Genomic DNA, 20,455 nt, shown 5'->3' on the forward strand with positions numbered 1-20,455 from the left:
AACTAATTTACCTTCTGTTAGCAACGCTAGCCACGTTTGAAACAAGGCTTCATTCAATATTGCACTCACAACAAGACCGATTCCCATACCCACAGGCAGTGATACGGACGCAGGAAGGTATTGCAGTAATACGACGAGTGAGTAAAATTTAAACAACGTCATTTAAACAACCAAAGCGGTACAAAAACAATGAAAACAAGTCACACAGGGCGCAGCCATCTTGGATTCCGTATCGGAATTCTTGCTCGGTGTCCTCACGGTTGTCCAAACTTCCGAGCGGCAAAATCCGAGGAAAGGGGGCGTGTTGGTGCGTGTTGCTAGGCAACGTCTGTCTTTCTAGTCGGAACTCCGACACGGATAAATAATAGAACGCAGCATGACTTCAGCCACAGCCTTAGATTGACATCAACTGAAGAGAAAAGAAGACATTAAATCTGTGAAGATCTCAGCAGAGGAGGATTAAACAACTCCACAAACAGCATTACCAGCTTCACTTATTACTAACCAGACTGACTTTATTTCATTTCCGTTTGAATGAAAACAATAGGTGTATTTTTAAGTCACCATGATGGTGGTTAGCGTTTGCTTTAGTTGGACTCTTGACCCTTGACTCGTTAATATAAAAATTCTCTGGCTGCTATAATTATGTTTATAAAACACGTTTGTTGCAGCAAAAAAGCCAAGAGAAAAAGAGATCAGGTGATGTTGGCTGTTTATTGATGATGATGACAAAGTCATCATCATGTAATTGCCTGATTCACTGATCTTGTTCAGTGTCTAATGCTTTGATTATATAGGACTTGTGTTTTTTTATTTTGTTTTATCCATAACAGAAGCCATTTGATTTTACAGCATGAAATCTATCAAACAATATACTTTTTTTTTTTTTATAGTTAGTGCACAAAAACCTTTCATCTATGGCAATACTTAAACTCACACAGACATCAAGAAACAGCATATGAATCTCAACAATGGTGACAAAAGCTACAAAAATCCTGATGCATAATTTATTAATGCCGCAATGCATGCTGGGAGATATGGGTGAGTTTTGATTGGTTGTACCCAGCATGCACTGCAGCATGAAGCATTTCATTGATTGTCACCATTGTTGAGAGTCATACACTGATTCTTGATGTCCAAGTAATAATGTAGAGAGTTTAATGCACTAAATGTTTTTAAAATTCTTTATATTATTTGATTAACTGTTGGATCTAATGCTGTCAGGTCACACAGCTACTATAACAATTAAAACAAAATCACATAACCCCAATAATCAAAGCATTAGACACTGAAAAAGATAAGTGATTCAGGCCACAATATGATGATTACACCTTCATCAATAAACAGCCAACATCAACTGATCTCATTTTCTCTTGGCTTTTTCGCTGCAACAAATGTGTTTTATAGACACATAATTATAGCAACCAGGAAAAAATTACATTACAGGGTCAAGGGTCAAGAGTCAAACTAAAGCAAACGCTAACCACCATCATGGTGACTTTAAAATATAACAATTGATTTCATTCAAACGGAAATGAAATAAAGTCAGTCTGGTTAGTAATAAGTGAAGCTGGTAATGCTGTTTGTGGAGTTGTTTAATCCTCCTCTGCTGAGATCTTCACAGATTTAATGTCTTCCTTTAGCTGTGGCTGAAGTCAGTTGTAGTTCTTGTGTTTCTCTTTCCTTCAGTGATTCTGCTTGTTAACAGCAGGTGTTCATAATTAATGCTCAATCATCAGTTAATTATCTCATTAACTTCAAGACTGCTTTACCTCTGTAGTGTGCACACATATGAACACTGAGCAGTGTTGATTTAACATGGGCGTTTTTCTGTGTACTATTACATAAATCTTACCTGTTTCATTTACATACGACTGACAAATATAAATCACATTCAGTTTATTAATACAATTACATAAATCTTATCTGTTTCATTAGATATGACTTAAAAATATGAATCACATTCAGATTATTGATTGGTTTATGTTAAAACTATGTAATCCAAATGCATGGAAATTTGTTATGCAATTCAAATACATAAATCTTATTTTTAGACAAAACATTTTTTTTGAGTGTACATCTAGTTTTGTGAAATGTAACCACACTTCATAACATTTTCGGGGTAGCCATTGCCCTGTGTGTTGGGTTTTAACAAGTTAAAGGGGTGACATCACATGGTCTCTTACTTTCGTACCTTACTATCTCGCCCAGATGCGTTCTCAGGTACAGAAAATGTGATTTAATGTGAATCGGTACTCGAAAGTATGACGTATTTCGGTACCCGACCCTAGTGTGTATGTGTCCCATGTTTGTTCCTGCCCTGCCCTAGCAGCCAGTCTGGTGTTTCTGCATTTACATCTCCCAGTGCCAAGCCTCTGGTTCCTTGAGTCACTGCCTTGACTCCATTGTTGCCTTGGCATCTGGAGCTAACTCATCCCTGACCAGCCTGTTCTCCTGCTGTGTGCCCTGCCCTTTTGTTTGGACTGTGTTCCCTCCTTGCCAATTTTGTGCTGTGTCTTCTGTTGTTAATGAATATCATTCTGAGTTTGTGTGGGCCCTCTCAGAATCTTGACAGTTGAAGGCGTGTTACACTTGCCTGTGTGTACATGATCAGGATTTTACCACCTCCACCTCATTTTGAGCCAAGAAAACCCTGTGAACACACACAGAGAAACTTCTCCCTTGTTCAAAAAGAGATTAAACAGCACTTCAACACACAGGTATCACCTTTCTTTCTTATATATATATATATATATATTATTGAATGTTTTATGGAAATTCATAGCAAAGTGTAAGAATTATAAATGCACTTACTATCTTTAATGGTAGTACCACCTTGGTTTTTTACTTATAAAATAAATATGTCTGTCCGTTTAGTGTTGTGAACCATAAACATTTCAAAACAAGTATACTTAATTTAAAAAATGTAAGGGATATTACTACAATGTGTTGCAATTATTACATTTTATACCCAGAAAGTTGTTTTTGGATGTAGCCACCTTAGGCTGCACCAAATGAAAAATATTTGACTGTAAATTGATGCACAGCGCTCTCTCTTCTCATATGTTGATTTGGTGTGTTAGATTATGTCAATAATTGAAATGATGGTGAAATACCTGTTTTTTACTTTATTAATCACTGAACAAGGCCTGAGAGCCTAAACTTTTGTGATTTCATTCATGTGTTTATCAATGTGCAGACTGCAGCACAAAAGCAAATTATATTAAATGATTATTGTTAGGATTGTTTGGTTCTTCAAAGCTCATCCCGGAGTTGATGCCATAGCAATAGGTCAATAGACTCCAACTTGCAGCTTATTTAATGTAAACAGGGTTAGATTGCATCTTTGTAAGCGGATGTGATACTTAGTGTCCCAGCCACTGCTACTTTCTTACTAGACTACCCTATTGAACAAGGAAAAATAATAATTTAAGATACTAACTTAAAAAATGAATTTGAAAATAATATTACAATATTGTGTAGCCTAGTATATCATAATATAGACAGGTTTACTCATTGAGAGATTTATTTGCGATAATAATTAGCTATTTTTATGTTTTTAGTTAGTCTAAGCATTGCATTAATTTGAACAGCTATAATGGGAGTGGCTTGATGCAGTGCAAGAGATGTAGATAACTTAGTAAAAAAAACAGTGTCATTAGAAAAATGCTCTTGACCCTTTAGAAACTTTAATGCTGTCACGTAACAAATCTGCTTCACAGGTAACATAAACAAATTGCTAAATACAACACTGAAATAAAAATGTAAAGCCTGTACAAATACTAGAAATTGTGTTATAATGGAAATAAATGGGAATCATGTAACAAACGGACCCCTGGTGGCCACATGAAGACAATCTCAGACATTACTTTGCTTGCAAAATCCTATTGTAATTAATACAGTATTACAACTTGTCAACTTCAAAGGACTTCTCTTTGTGTTCGTGATATAAGATTGTTTTTTATGGTTTTGAAAGTCTTGTATGCTCACCAAGGCTGCATTTATTTATTAAAATAACATTTTGACATATAATTTATTCATGTGATGCAAAGCTGACTTTTCAGCATCATTACTCCACACTGTAAAAAAATAAAAAATAAATAAAATAAGTACTGTAAATGTATGGTAAAATACTACCAAAAAAGTTGCGAGTAATTCACTGTTAATTTTACAGTTATTTACTGTACTATACAGTAGGGCTATGGTTAGCTAACCCTAACTGTAATAAAATGCACTGAATTAAAACACGTCAACTCATTTTATGTGCAGAAACCGGCTGTCTTAAATTAGCACACTGCTGTTTAATTTAACTGCCATTATTACTGTGAACTTATTTCATTTAAGCCAATGTAAATGTAAAAGCAATGTAAAAATAACTGAATTAAAAAAATAAACAACTAAACATCATTTTAATTTAAATCTCTTGCAGATAACTGCTAGCTAAGCGAAATAGTAAGACCATTTGGCTGCATAATTTATTCATGCCACAATGCATGCTGGGAATTTTTTACTATTCTGGCACCCAGCATGTATTTTGTGACATGAAACTTTTGATAGTCAACATTGTTGAGATTCATATGCAGATTCTTGAAGAATGTTTTATGCACCAGATGTTCTTCAAAATAACTGACTCCCAAAACATTGCTGGATCTCATACTGTAGAAACACAGAGATACTATAATTAACAAATATTAAATTAAAAGACCCATAAAATCAGGATTAGACACTTGATGAGATCAGTGAATCAGACAAGTCCATGATGATTATGGCCAAAAACCATAAATATACCAGAATATAGCCACAATATAGCCACAAACTTACAAACTCAGTTACAGCAGCCCAACAGAAATTAATGTTAAAAAGCAAACACTGATCACCTTACTGGTGACTTCAAACTAAACTATTGTTTTCAATAAAACATCAATATCTAAACCTCTGTTATTCTTAACAAGAAATGTTGTACATGAAAATTGTATGAAAGAAATGTCAAACTGGTTTGTAAACTGGTTTCACGCTCAGTGTGAAAGGGACTTAAGGCTGTGGCTGGAATGTCAGTTGTAGTTAGAACAAATGTCTGACATGTCTACAGTTGCTTCACATGTCCCACCTTTAAACCAGTTTTACATGTCACTTGTCTTCTTCACTTCTTTGCTGCATTTTCCAGCCAACAGCCCAAACTTTGCTTGGGGCAAAATATAGTCGCTATTCAGAGCATGAAATTCCATTCAACTCAATTCACGTTTATTTGTATAGTGCTTTTCACAATACACATAATTTCAAAGCAGTCCATATTACAATTTAGAGTGATCAGTTATCAGAGGTGACTGTCTAGTTAAGTATTTCAGAAATTTACATATACAAAATCACAGTTAGCTAAAAATGTATAAAATTAAACAATGTAACAATTGAATGCAGATACAATAAGCTTGTTGAAGTAATGCATACTTGTTTGTAAACACATGATTATGAGATTTAGAAAATATAACATTAGAACAACATTACCCAATTAGACAAAGTCACACTAATATACAAGTATTACAAAACAACTATTTCTTTGCTTCTGGTCTTCTCACTTCTAGTATTTTTATTAGAACCAACAGATTTTTCAAAGCTGAAAAATGTAAATTAATCAAATTTTCCCACAGGACAAAAAACAGCCCCCATGGAAGCTCAGATGACGTTGTGAACTACAGCACTGAATAAAGACACTGACAACATCAGTGGACTTCAGAATGGCCGACAGGGAAGGCAGATGTGAGTGCACAAAGTCTTTATGTAACATTCACCTTAATGTGATCTTGGCCGCATACAGCCACGTTTACACCGTTTGGTTATTAATGGGAATGACGACTGCCTTTAATAACCAAACTGATCAGGGGTATCAGACCGGGGTAAATGGTGTGCATGAGTTTCAGGGGCCCACAGAATATTTTTTGAGAAATTTTTAAGTTTAAATCAAAAAGAATATTTCATAGTTCACCATTAAGATTTGGAAAATTGTCCCTTTCTGGTCATCATTTATTCCTCTTTCTTAAACTTATGACTTAGTTATTGCTGTTTTTGGTATATTTTATAAAAATGTACCTGCTAAATTTTAAATTATAGCTTTTGCTTCTTTGATCCTTCTTTGAAAAAAAATCATACTTAATAAAGTGTTTACATTTTTTTTGTTGAAAATTTAATTGATTAAAAAGCAAGCAAACTTTCACTGTCATTACCACAAACAGTTGATGAATCATGTATGCAAGCCATGCCTTTAAAATACCCTTTAAATAGACAGATCTTCCCTGCCCTTCTGCAAACCAGCATCTGTTATGCACTTTGTACTTGACCCGTAATGGACGATTACCTGATAACAGCGTATCTTACAAGTACTAGTGCAAAAAATATTAGGATCTTTGAGCCACACATTGTTTCTCAGTCTGTTGAGAACATACCCTGACTTATGTTGATTTTAGTTACCTTTTCATGCAAAAAATAAGCCAGATTTTTGACTAAATACACAATAGTAATGGATGTGCATACCGATACTTTCATTGTTGATACTTGGCTATACCTGTATTTTCATTGAATTTGTAATTTTTCTAAATATTGTGTAAAGAAAACAAAAGAATACTCTAATGTTATATACAAACAATCAACATAGAAACCAAACAGTTTTAACAACCAAGGAGAGTAATTAGTGAACTAGGGCAAACGGAAACTGAACAGGAACAGAAACAGGGTCACAACCAGTAAACAAGATATTAAATTTGTTGTAATGATTTTGTCTCTGCAGCAGGTGTTCGGAAGACCGGGGAAAGATGCTTCGATAGGAGCAAGAGCAGGGATGGATGCCCTAAAAGTATTTAAATGAAAAAGAACAGTTTATAGATTTAAATTGCTTGTACTGCTTTTTCATGTGTGTGTGTTCTTTATGTTTTGCAGTTGGCAGTAGTTCAGATTTGAATCTCCCTGACAGTAAGTCAATAAAGTGATTCGACATAAACATAAAAGTATATTATAGTTTTATAGTCTTGATGAACTATGACTGTTCATCATTTGTTTAATATACAACAAATAAGTTGTAAATAAGAACATTTGAAATTCACCAGAGCGCAAACACAAATAGGCACTGGAGCGTTTGCCAAATCTGCTTCGCCAATTATGTTTATAATTGACATTCAATACCCTATGCTTGTCAATGAGGTCTAAAACCATGATTTTCAACCTGGGGCTGCTGCCGACAATAGGGAGCAAACTAATAAGTCTTAAAATTATAAACAGTAGATTTACACAATGCGCAAGTCAAGGGGCCCTATTTTAACGATCTAAGCACATGGTCTAAATTGCAGTTAGGGCTTGTCCGAATCCACTTTTGCTAGTTTAACAACAGGAAAAATGGTTGGCGTGCCTGGCACATGGTCTAAAAGGTTTGTCTCTATTCTCTTAATGAGTAATGGGTGTGTTTTGGGCTTATAACCAATATGGCAATTTGGCAATAAACCAATCAGAGTCTCATCTCCCATTCCCTTTAAATGCCAGTTGCGCTTGCGCCATGGCAGATTCCCTATTTAATGATGGAATTCCAACGCATCTGCAGAGTGCAAATGGTTCTCATTGTGCGTGAGGTTAAAGCTCAGATCATACATAGGAAAATCTGTGGATTCCAACATATCTTTATGTACACAATAATAATATTTTACATTGTAATCCTTTTCATTTTAATATTTGGCATGTTTGTGTGCTGCTGCACATCCCTGTGTGCTTAATAAGCAGAGTGTAAACTCGTTCTGGACCCATTACTAACGCGCTCTTTAAATAACAAAAAAAATATTTGGTTTTTGTTGGTCAATGGCGCAGTCTATTTTAGTTGCCTCAAAATAGCAACGCGCTAACAATGCGCCTAAACACATCTCGACAGACCAGTACGCCCATGGGCGCACAAATGGGCGCAACTGCATTTGCTATTTAAACAACGTGGCCCAGGAAGTGAACATGAAAACTGCGTCGGACTGAAACTAGAAAAAAAAACACTTGCATTGCGCCATGTGTATGTCTATGATAGGGCCCAAGAACTAGGGGTCGACCAATTAATCGGTCGGACGATTAATCGGCCGATTTTTTGCATTTTTTAACATAATCGGCATCGGCCAATATCCAGTATATCAAGCCGATTTTTAGGCGGGCGTATCTGCGGGCAGCTAGTGTTGTTGTTGTTGTGGAACACATATTCGACGCACGCTGCGCCTAGAGTCATTCTCCAGCAGAGTGAGCAGACCTCATCCAGTGCCTAAGGAAGGAGCTAAGTTCCTTGGAGAAAACTCCTTTATATTTAATTAAAAACTTTTGATATGTTACTGCCATCTTCGAGAAAAAATATGAATAGGCGACATGACGTTCGGCTACTTTGGATATTGATAGCGTAACTTAGTTAAGGTTGCATTAGCACAGCAGAAGGGTTGCTATCATGTCACAATAAGTAAGCAAGAATTTTGCAATTACAGACAGAGAATCTGAGACTTTTATTTGTTCTGTTTTGTGTGTCTTATATTTGATAGGGTTGTCACTCAATGCAGAGAAATAAGTAATAAAAAAGTGACCAACGCACTATAGGTTAGTGAAGGACTGGCTTTGCTTTGCTAGCGTCGTCGCTAGGGTTGGGTAACGTTAGCTACAGACAGACCCCGTGCTAATACGGCACTGGTGCCTTAACGACCGTTATTTACCGGACCGAATATCAATGCGGATTTCTGTGCTTCATTTCGGTGCTACTGTTATGCCTGTGCTTCTCTTGGATGCTCTGAAAACGGACGTTAGAAACGTGACTATAAATTAGTCAGCAGTTAGTCAGCAGTTAACTTTAGCATACCGTTAGCTAGTAGCTGGATTAAACACGGTTAAAATGCTGGCCAAACAGTGTAAAGTGTGACTGTATTTCACTGTAGACTAGGGGTGGAACGGTACATGTATTCGTATTGAACCGAAACGGTACGGGCGTCACGGTTCGGTGTATAAATTTACACAGAGAATACATGTTATAAAAATAAATAAAAATCGCGTGCAAAATTAATTAATGTAATGCGGAACTACTGTTAGATACGCGGGTTCTTTGGGGACACCTAATCTGTAGCTCCGCCTTAGCTCTGCGGCAGGCTATGGCTGGAATATGGTGTGTGTGTGTGTGAGAGAGAGAGAGAGAGAGAGAGGGAGAGAGGGGCGCGGGCGCGATCAGAAAGTCGCGTGTGTTTAAAGTCGCAAAGTGTTTACTTATATTTGTGTGTGTGTGTGTGTGTGTGTGTGTGTGTGAGAGTGTGAGGCGCGGAGCGGATGTAATCGAACAGTGGAAACATAAAAACATACTCCGTCATTTTGTTTATAGCCTACAAGACATCATTCAAACTGCAAAGTGTTTAAGTTACTGTTAATTAAAATTTTAAGGAAAACAAATATATTAATCTGAAATGTAGCAAATACATTTTCAATTCATTCAGGTACAATTACCAAACATATCTCAGGGTCTTTTTGTCTTTTGTACAAGTGCAGATTGGTCAAGTGTTCAATAAATGTTTTTGTTGAGAAATCTTGTCTATCTTAAGTAATTATTTGTGTTACATTTTATCTTTCAAATAGAGGTTAAAAAACTAGCACATAATCGGCCAAAATAAATCGGCATCGGCCTGAAAAAACCCATATCGGTCGACCTCTACCAAGAACTTACTTTCAATGAACGAATGTGATGTGAATGGCACAGTGAGTTCAAAGTTAAGAAATCTCTGAATAATAATTACATTTTAAATATTATCATCCCAATCCAGTACAACAGTACAGACACAAAAAAAATCAGTGTTATTTCGATTATGTGTGTGCAAATTCAGTGTCCAACATGTGACAAAGGCAGAGTGATTTATGGGCATGAATATTTGCCGCATACTGCAACTTATCCCAAATTCAAGACACAAAAACATTTTGAATTACAGTGGGCATGTGTGATTGCGATGGTATTTCAGGCTCTTTTAAAATCCAGAGGCATGATCATTAAATAAGTTACTGCTATTGGCTGAAAAGCAATTTAATCATTATAATCCATACCTGTAATTTGATAAACACATTCATGAAATTTAATTACAAGAACCTGATTTTGTAATTTGACTAAATTCTGCACTTTTATATACAGCACAGTACCGAGTTGCAGTCTGTTGAAATCTTAATTGTAATGTTTTTTTTGTTTTTTGCTCTGTAGCTGTTGTTCAGACTTTACACACAAGACCCCAGAGTCCCATGAGTAAGTATTTAAATAAAATTCTGAACTGTTTGTAGATTTAATTTGCTTGTACTGGTTCTTCATAACACAGTGTGTGTTTCAGAGAGTGATCTGAGGATTGTTCTACTGGGGAAGAACTTGGCAGAAAACAGTCGTGTGGGAAAACTCCTATTAGGGAATGAAAAGTTTGACAGTAAAGTTCCTTCAGATCAAGTGCAGACAGAAAGAAAAATGCACAAGACAGTTATCAACGCTCCTCACCTTCTCCAGCCACATCTCTCAGACAATCAGATCATAGAGACAGTAAGAAAGTGTCTGTATCTGTCTGATCCAGGACCTCACGTGATCGTTCTGGTCCTTCAACATGATCAGTGCTCAACAAAAGATCAAGAGCATGTAGAGAAGGTGCTCAAGTCTTTCTCTAACAAGGTTTATGAATACACCATGGTGCTCACGACACAAGAGTCAGACAGTGTTGAGCCGGCCGAAGTCAATGGCGTTATAAAGGAAATTATTAAAAAATGTTTAAACAGACATTACAAACTTACAAAAAACAGCCCTTCTGCTGACCTTAAAGAGAATTTAGAGAAATTTGCACAAATGAACAGTGGACACTATCTGATTTGTGATGAATTTGAAGGTTCAGAGAATTCCACAGAGCAACAGGACAGAGAAAGAGGTGAGTCTGGAAATAATTTATGTAATTGTGATCTACTGATTCCTAATAAATAGAAGTAAATTACAAAAGTAGATTAAAAAACATCACACACTTCACACATCCTGTCCAATGATCTCATGCAAACTGAAGGTTATAATGAATGTGCACAAATAAGTAAAATAAATTAATCAGATAAGAATCTGAATTTCAGATGGTCATCCTTGATCTTTTTCTGTGGTTCATTTTATTTTAGAGATTAAAGGTAATTTTATTTAATTTTTATTCAGGTCATAAGAAGTCACCTTTGACCGTTGCACTATTTGGAAACTCTGCATCAATCCAGTTTCGACATGACAACATTTTACTTGGAGAAGAAGAGTACCATTTTAAAACTACAGACACATCCAGGATAATACCTTTACCAAGGGAAATAGCAGAACACTACATCTCTGTGATAAACATGACTGCCAGACATGAGACTGAACTTAACATGGACTGTGTGGATCATCTCATTGATCAACTAGTGAATGAAAATGAAATCCATGCCTTCATATTTGTTGTGCGACTGGGTCAGTTAACAGATGCTGATAAGAAGAGTCTCGAATGGCTTCAGAGAGTGTTTGGTGACAAAGTTCTTCAGTTTGTGATGATTCTCTTCACCTATGAGACGAAAGAAGAAAAGTCTAAAACTATAAAAGATCCTGTTCTGGAGAAACTGCTGGAGAAATGTGGAGGAAGATTTCACACCTGCAACAAGATGATGAACAACCAATCAGAGATGAGAGACCTGATGAACAAGATTGAGCATCTGTTTAATGAGAATAAACAGCAGCGCTACACTGAAATAAGGCGAAACTTCGAAAAGAGTGAAAAAGAAAGTGGTAAGAAATCACTTTGTTTTCTGTATACGCACATATTATCACTTGAATATAATAGTGAGTTGTGATTCAAGCAGAGGAATTACCACTTCAGAGAACCAAATATTTCAGTTTTCCCCTTTCGTTTGTTTAAATAGATAGAATCACAATCATGAAAGAGAACACCCAGCGAATCACCACAAGCATGGAGAAAGATACACACAAGGTATGTGCTGGCTGAAATATAACTACAGAATATGTGCACAAAGTCAAAATGAAACATTTTTAACATTTATGTAGGATACAAGCTGAAGTAATGGTGAGATTAGAAAATGCCCCTTTGTCACATTTTATCTTCTGTTTTAGAACAAACATTTGGGATACAAAACTGTAGAATTACTAATAATGTTCTGAAAGTAAGGTATGGAAAGTGACCCAATTAGGCCCACAGATATCCAAGTTTTAATTGTTTTCATATAGGCTACTGTAGATACTTCAAATACAGTATTAAATAGATTTAGATTTAGCTCTCAATTAAACACTTATGTTAATTTTTATCATAAATTGACTAAATTAAAGGTGACATTGTGTCATACATTTTATAAAATTAAGTTACTTAAACAATAAATCCACAAGTTGTGATGTTGCTGATTTAAAATGAGTCACTGTTGTAAAGTGGACATACAGGTAATGTACACATAAGTTTCCGGGAACACCTAATTCCCATCCCACGCCGACATTGTAAATTTAAGATTGAAAATAATAATCCAGAACAGGATTAAGCATTTAAAGTGAAGTGATGACCAAATTGAACTGCAGTGTTTACATGACCATAGGGTGCATATATTAAAGTGAAGCAAACTTGTTGAGCATGTGCTTATTATACAGGATTTTCAGTGTCTCAGTTCAATTTGCAGTAGGGCTTGGCAATATGGGCAAAGATCTTTTAGTAATACTGTTTGTATTTTTAAATTTCAATATTTATTAATATTCAATATTAATATTGATTCAATATAATTTCATACCATTTAATGGAGAAATAAAACATTCCACATGTTGTAGAGATGTGGTGGTGGGCTAATTTTACTTTGAGCCATGGGATATATTTGTTTTCGATAGCTTTCAATTTTGACAAGATGTGGTATAACATAGCACAATATGTTTTTTCAATATGTATAAAATGTGGCTTTTTATCTTAATTAAAACTGATTTATTGATTAATTGTCAAGATCATAACTTGCATTCTTGCATAAGTGAACAATGTCCTTCATTATTAAGTGCCAAATAAATGGCTGTTTCTTTCACAGGTAATAGCTTTAGAAGAAGAAACAAGACTGGAACAAGACAACGCAAAAGAAATTGATGGAAAAACAAAGCATCTCTTAGATAGACTTCATCTTAAAGGCAGGCATCATGAACTGAGAACTGCAGATTTTCTTCAATTAACAGCAAATTCATTAAAATCCACTGAATCTTGTGCTGAAGAGGAGCTAATTCAGACTTTCATGCAAAAACTACTGATGATGAACTACAGAGCAAGATACATTCATGTTGAGAAAAACAATGAACAGCATCATACAAAACAAAGAGACAATGACTCATATGCAGATATGGGTGATATCTTTAAAGCAATGTCTTTTTCTAACAAAGGAATCAGTCAATCTGAGCGCATTCACCCGATGGATGTTCAGATGGCCATGTTTCATTGTGCTGATGGTTTCCTGAAGCAGCTGATGGTCACTAAACTGTCCCAGTGCCAGTACGCTTTGCCTCTGCTTGTTCCTGATCCAGACACACAACAGATTGAGTTTCCTCTCTGGACATTCAGACAAATCAACAAGAGCTGGAAAATGAAAAACACCAACAATGAGATCATCAGTCAAACCCATCCGGTCTACAAGGCACAAACTCCAATGGTGTCTTTCTTCAGGTTTGGCTCTGTGTCTTCATCCAAGTCTCAGCTGATGAACAGTCTGATCAATGAGAAACACAACACGTTCTTCCACAGGAACTGCCCAGGCAGCAGCAGAACCAGAGTCCTGATGGATGGAGTGGTGGAGATCGCCTGGTTCTGCCCCTCTGGGAAAAACACGGATAAATTCACTAACTGTGTTGCGTTCTGTAATCTACACGGTGATGCTGGAGAACATGAGAAACAGCTGCAGATCCTCACTGAAATGGCCTCAGTCAATGTTGTTCTTCTACCACGACTGCAAAACAATGACAAAAGTGCAACAATAATCCAAAACCTGTACAGGAACAGAAAGCCATTTATTTGTCTTTTTACTGAGGATGATTCTGCTGTAACAGAGCCAATAAAAGGAAAATACAAGATTGGTTTGAAAGACAGAAATCAGTCAGAAGTATCTGAAGAACTCAGAAGAGCTATAAATGATTGTCTCTCAGAATCATCTTCCACTTTCAGACTTGAAGATGTGTCCAAACACTCAGACATCAGAGTAGATGAGGAAGATGATGAAGACTGCAAGAGAGGAAGAGAAGCAGCACAGCAGATGATGAGTTTACTGGAGAAGAAAGATCTGACAGAAATCAAAGAATCATTTCTGCCTCATCAGGGGAAACTGTGGCATCAGTGGAGTCAGAAGAACAAAGAACTACATCGACCTCGAGCATATGAGACAGAAATGGACATCAGTAGAAAGAAAACCGAGATGAAGAATATTCGTCACCAGCAGCATGAATCTGACATGACAACTTTTATACAGTTGTTTTTTAAACAAATCCAATGTCATGCTGAGAATAAGATGTATTTTCTGAAATGGCTTGAAATCTTCCTAACCTCAAAAAATATTTCTGTTCCTCACAAATATGATAAATCTGAACAACTCAAGTTTGAACAAACTGACCTTGAGAAACTATCTGAGGAACTTCAAGCTGCAACCTTTGGTTTGGAGCACATCATGAGGGAGATCGGTCAGATCTATGAATCATGTTCATCTGTGAAGAAGAACAAGAAAGATCTGCAGTTTGACTTCTCTTCTCTCCCAAGTCTTGCAGCAAAGATGATGATCTCTGGATTTCCACTGGAGCTGATGGATGGAGATGCTGCTCATGTTCCTGTGATCTGGATCTCTGCTGTTCTAGATAAACTCATCCAGAAACTGGGAGATCAGAGAGTCTTTGTGCTGTCAGTTTTAGGGATTCAGAGCTCTGGGAAATCCACCATGCTGAATGCCATGTTTGGACTCCAGTTTGCCGTCAGTGCTGGCAGGTGCACCAGAGGAGCTTTCATGCAGCTGGTCAAAGTCTCAGACGAGATGCAAACACAGATGAACTTTGACTATATTCTGGTTGTTGACACTGAGGGTCTTCGAGCTCTAGAACTGACTGGAAGTTCAACAAGACATCATGACAATGAATTGGCAACATTTGTTGTTGGTCTTGGAAATCTGACCTTGATCAACATCTTTGGTGAAAACCCATCTGAGATGCAGGACATTCTTCAGATTGTTGTTCAGGCCTTCCTGAGGATGAAGGAGGTCAGACTGAATCCCAGCTGTGTGTTTGTGCATCAGAATGTCTCAGACGTCACAGCTGGAGAGAAAAATGAGGAGGGAAGGAGACGACTGCTGCAGACACTGGATAAGATGACAAAACTTGCTGCAAAGGATGAAGTCTGTGATGCAGAATGTTTCAGTGATGTCATTAAATTTGATGTTCAGAATGATGTAAAGTATTTTGCTCATCTTTGGGAGGGAAACCCACCCATGGCACCACCAAACCCAAACTACTGTGAGAATATTCAAGAACTAAAGAAAACTATTGTGTCTCATGCCTCAAAGTCACATGGAACGATGCTGATAGACCTGAAAGATCGTGTTAAAGATCTCTGGGAGGCTTTACTGAATGAACGATTTGTCTTCAGCTTCAGAAATTCGCTGGAGATTTCAGCCTATAGGAAACTGGAGACAAGATACAGCAAGTGGTCCTGGAGTCTTCGCAGTGCCATGATGGAAATTGAGAACAAAATACACAACAAAATAGAAAATGAAGCAATTCATGAGGTTGAGGAATCTGATCTTCAAACAGAACTGAAGAAGACGAGTGAAGAAGTGGAGAAATCAATGTCTGAATTCTTTGAGAAAGACACAGATGCAGATATACTGATTCAGTGGAAATCATCATTTGAAATCAAAATCAAAGAGATTCAGGAAAACATTGTGAGAGAAACAAAGAAGAAATTAAACGAGATTCTTCAGCAGCGAGACCTGAAGAAAAAGATTGATGCTCAGAAGACACATCATGAAAACACTCTCTTTGAAAAGAGCAAAGAACTTGCCTTAAAACTCAAAGACAAAACAAATGATGAACAAACACTAAAGAAAGAATTTGATTTGTTCTGGAAAAACAGTGTGAAGAAGATCATCAGAGACACTCATCCAATAAAAGACAATGACATAATGAGAGATGTAAAACACTTCCTCAGTGACATCTATGAAAGTGCACCTGTAGGCCACTGGATGGAGAGCAAGGATATTTTTTCTGTGCCAAGTTATACTCAATATGTTCTTTTCAAAAAGGAGTTCAAAGAGCCTGTAATCAACTCATCTAGATACACTCAAACATTGTCTCCAGAAGATAAAATAAGAAATTTCATCACAGATGTTGCTCAGCAGACAGACAAAATGATTCAGTCATTTAACATTTCAAAGATGGGCTACAACATCAGCTGCATTCAACAAATCACAGATTACATCAAGATGAGAGTAACAGAACATCAGAAAAGATCTGTGGAATATGAGTTCAAGAATGAATTCTTCGTGGATTTAGTACATTCCATCTGTAACAGAGCAGAGCAGATGATCTCTGACCAACACAAAATGTTCAGAGACGCCAATGATCCAGAAATATATGTTGAGAAAAAGAGAGCAGAGTACTATAGTATTTTCCAGAAATACTGTCATGGAGCAACATCAGCTGCCATTTTTGGAGAGATCATCTGTCAGAAACTTAAAGAGCCCATTGAGCAGAGTGTCTACAAGAAGACTGCCAGAGATCTGACAGATGAAATAATGAAAAACTGTTCATCACTGAATGGAAACAGATCAAAACTGGAGAAACATATCCTGAAGACTCTGGCAGAAGAGGAGGATTGTCACAAATACATGAACTATATTTATAATCCCAGAGATCACTTCAAGAGTTTCATCAGAAATAAAGTCAGTCAGTACATCACTGATAAGTTCAATGTCAGTGTTTTACACAAGATGAAGGATAACATTAAACTCTTGCAGCAGAAGATCATAAAAGCAGCGCATGAATCTACTGAACATGTTCAAGTGAACAGTGGAGATGTTGGTTTGTGGTTGAAGAGTTTCACACAGCAGCTCTCAGACGAGCTGATCTTCTCTGAAAAAGACCTCAGTGGAGTGAAACTTACTGGTGCTGATAATTGCAAACTCCTAGAAGATGTGATAAGAGAAGAACTTCCAGCTATAATGTCTGACATCTACAGTAAATTCAACACAGAGGCATTTCTAGTAAAGCTGGACTATGCGTTCAGGCCAGATGAGATTCTGATTGATCACTTCTGTCAGTGCTGTTGGGTTCAGTGTCCGTTCTGTAAAACAGTCTGCACCAACACCATAGAAAACCATCATGGAGATCACAGTGTTGCTTTCCATCGTAGTATTGGACTGAGTGGAATTCATTACGACAATACATGCAACTTGTCTACTCATATCTGCACATCAGCAGTAGGAAACAGCAATCTGTATTTTTATCCTATTGGATCAGAAGAAAAAGTCCCCTGGAAAGATTACAGAACAGCAGGAGGAGTTTATGCAGACTGGAGCATCACATCTGATCTATCTGAACTGCCCTACTGGAAGTGGTTTGTCTGCAGATTCCAGAAAGATCTGGAAAAATACTACATGAAAACATTTGCGGGGAGTGGTGTGATACCAGATGAATGGAGAATATACTCAAAACAGGATGCTCTAGAGAGTTTGGATAAATACATTTAATTGAACAAGTATACGTTTTTTTTTTTAGTTCTTTGATTTACAGAACAGTTGTATCACTTCAGTGAAGCTGGAATCATCTACACATCTTTGATACCGTGGGACACTTTAGAGAGAAGAGTTTAAAGATTTAATAGCATTATGTTTCAAAAGACTGTATGTATTGGTAAACTGATTAATTCATTAAGACCTATAGTTATTGGAACAAAATGCTTAAATGTGACAAAGTAATCGTAAAAGTCTTTACTGGTCCTTTCAAATTTATTTTGAGCACTTCACTGCATCCAGCTGACACTTAAAAAAAAATGTATCTTATTCTTTGCTTTCGCCATTTCTTAATTCCCTCCTTGCTCTAGCCTGTACTATCCTAGACAATGTTTGAAAATGTATATTACTAGCACTTCTCATGTTATTGCTTCCCTAAGATGAATCCTTGTTTTACTTATTTACAGTATGTCATTTTGGATAAAAGCATCTGCTTAATGAATGTGAAAATGCACATGTAGTTTAGTTTTCATTGTTCAATTTGATTTATGTATTGTAGTTATAGTTGATTTCATTATATTTTGTTTTTTAATTTATATTTAGTATGTTAGGGCTGGCAAAGTTAGTTGTTTAATTAAGATCATTTACAGGTTTAACTATGTTCAAGTTCAATGAAGGCGAATCGTGATTTTACAATGTTCTGGGTTTATTTTAGTCTCTAGAGTTTGTTTTCATTTCATATTACTAATTACTTTTTACATTACTTTCTAAAGCCTGACACAAACTTATAAAAATACAAATATGATACCCAATAGTACTTTCAATACTGTCCAATAAATTCCTGCAAATGTGCAGCTTTATGTCTGTCCATCTAAGTTTCTACTGTGTTTAATTGTGTGTGAATTGTAGACAAACATGCGTTTGTGATTATTATGTACAAGAAAAACATACATGACAAAAATAAACAATCTATGTATTACTGTTTACCTTCATGTATGTTGTTTTATGGTGAGTATTTCTAGACACCTATTACCTTATTTCGATTATTCTCAGGTTATGTAAATTTTCATACTTACAATCCATAGGTGAGAAGACTTCTCCGTAGTCTGATCAGCTTACTTTTTTGGAAATCAAAGACTTTTGACAGGCAAGCTTCTTAGTTTCAATTAAATATAGTTTTATTAGGTTACATATAAAAGTACTAATATATATATAAAAAAAACAAAAACAAGAAAAATCGCTTTCAAGCATTGTCTGTCAGAGACATCAGTGGCATGGCATCTAAGACCAGAGAAGCCATTCCAAAGAATCAGCATCTGCCTTCATCTTCTCCTTTCAGCCTTTTATAGACCATCTGAATTCTTGGTCATCATTGTGATTTTTGTTCTGGGAACTCCTTTTGGAGAAACTAATTTAGCTCCTACTTCAGAGTCGTTCTAAACCAGCACTATAGACCTTATGCGCCAGAGAAACATGCGCGCAGCCATCTTTAGAATATTGTCTTTGAACTTCTGTTTTAGTGGTAGCTCTGTATATTTCTATGGCATCGCTGTGGAAGAGTAATTAGCTGGTGAAGTGGATTTACTTATTGTAGAGTTAACGAAAGTTATCACGAGCATTGTAATGTTTAAAGCAGATGTCTTAACATGTCAGTAGACAAGATCTAAAGAAGATTTTAAAACGGGCAGTTCATTCATAAATTCTTAAGATCGCTGTGGAAATACAAACCGGAAGACAAAAGACAATAAGCGCAGCGCTGAAAAGGGGCGGGGCTACATACGGTCTATAGGAACTAACAGTGACATTAGTGTACGCTGATTGGACGAACACACGCAAACACTAGCACCCGCCATTTTTAAAAAGGCTGTGTAAACACACAGATTATAGCCTATATATTTACTCCACAAACTCAACTCTACAAACATGAAAAACAGTGATAGATGGACCTCTTAACCTTTACGCTGAGGAGAAAATCCAACACAACTTTGAAGAGACCAAGCAAAACAACAAGCGCGGCTTACGTCACTACAGACTTCCTGATGGCGGTGCGATTGCAACCAGGAAAACGTTCCTATGGGAAGTTGGGAACCCTTAGTTCTCGGGGAACCACCCTGGTGGCTAGTTCCTAGAACTACCCAGTGCGAAAGCCCCTTTTGTGCCATTCCTGAAACAGTTCCTGATCACCATACCTGTAATTTCCAAGGTGTTTGCTTAATTTTACCATGTTCATATACAGAGACTCCTGTGAATGTTTAAGTCAGAAGGACTCATCAGTGGCATCTGTTCCCTGTACAAAAACAACAACGAAACAACTGTGAACATGCTGATATCAGGAGAAACTATAGGGCTGCACAATTATATATATATATATATAAAATGAACACCAGGTTTGTTTGTGCCTTGTAGGCATATACTTGTAGGGCTGTATTTTATATTATACCATAAAAACATCCTTGTGTCGTACGTGTATATTTATTTAGCATTGAAAGGTTACCTACCTGTCTATAATTCATATTTCAACATTTTAGTCTTCACATTGTACAAGTTGAACTGGTGCCAGTTTATGCAACAATAACATGCTAACCATTATGAGTGGGAATTCATTTCTTACCTTAAAAAATCTGTCATATCTTCAAATCGCATTCTTCTTCTGAGGTAAATCCAAGATAAACTCACAGTGTCTTCCAAACTCGATGAAAAGCAGAGGAATGATGAAGTCTGATGCTTT

The 20,455-nt window shown here is 36.5% G+C and overlaps 1 protein-coding gene and 1 long non-coding RNA gene across 3 annotated transcripts; one reads left to right on the forward strand and one right to left on the reverse strand.

Annotated features, from left to right (window-relative positions):
* Positions 1-2,635: 2,635 nt before the first annotated feature.
* Positions 2,636-5,737, reverse strand: LOC309478246. Its single transcript, XR_014198902.1, has 2 exons — positions 5,656-5,737; positions 2,636-2,727 (listed from the first exon to the last, which is right to left on the reverse strand). It is a non-coding gene; the product is annotated as an uncharacterized lncRNA (long non-coding RNA).
* LOC309477198 (interferon-induced very large GTPase 1-like) lies at positions 5,648-18,713 on the forward strand. 2 transcript variants are annotated; one of them, XM_082140365.1, is made up of 8 exons: positions 5,648-5,754; positions 6,779-6,844; positions 6,928-6,960; positions 10,223-10,264; positions 10,347-10,922; positions 11,189-11,782; positions 11,917-11,984; positions 13,066-18,713. In XM_082140365.1, the coding sequence occupies exons 1-8, from the start codon at positions 5,733-5,735 to the stop codon at positions 17,743-17,745; spliced, it is 6,081 nt and encodes a 2,026-aa protein (XP_081996491.1). In that variant the 5' UTR covers positions 5,648-5,732; the 3' UTR covers positions 17,746-18,713. The 2 variants fall into 2 exon arrangements, with proteins under 2 accessions (XP_081996491.1, XP_081996492.1); XM_082140366.1 differs by lacking the exons at positions 6,779-6,844; positions 6,928-6,960 and having other exon boundaries at positions 5,667-5,754.
* Positions 18,714-20,455: the final 1,742 nt, after the last annotated feature.

This window comes from Leuciscus leuciscus (assembly GCF_965113295.1).
Source record: "Leuciscus leuciscus genome assembly, chromosome: 1".
Taxonomy (NCBI): domain Eukaryota; kingdom Metazoa; phylum Chordata; class Actinopteri; order Cypriniformes; family Leuciscidae; genus Leuciscus; species Leuciscus leuciscus.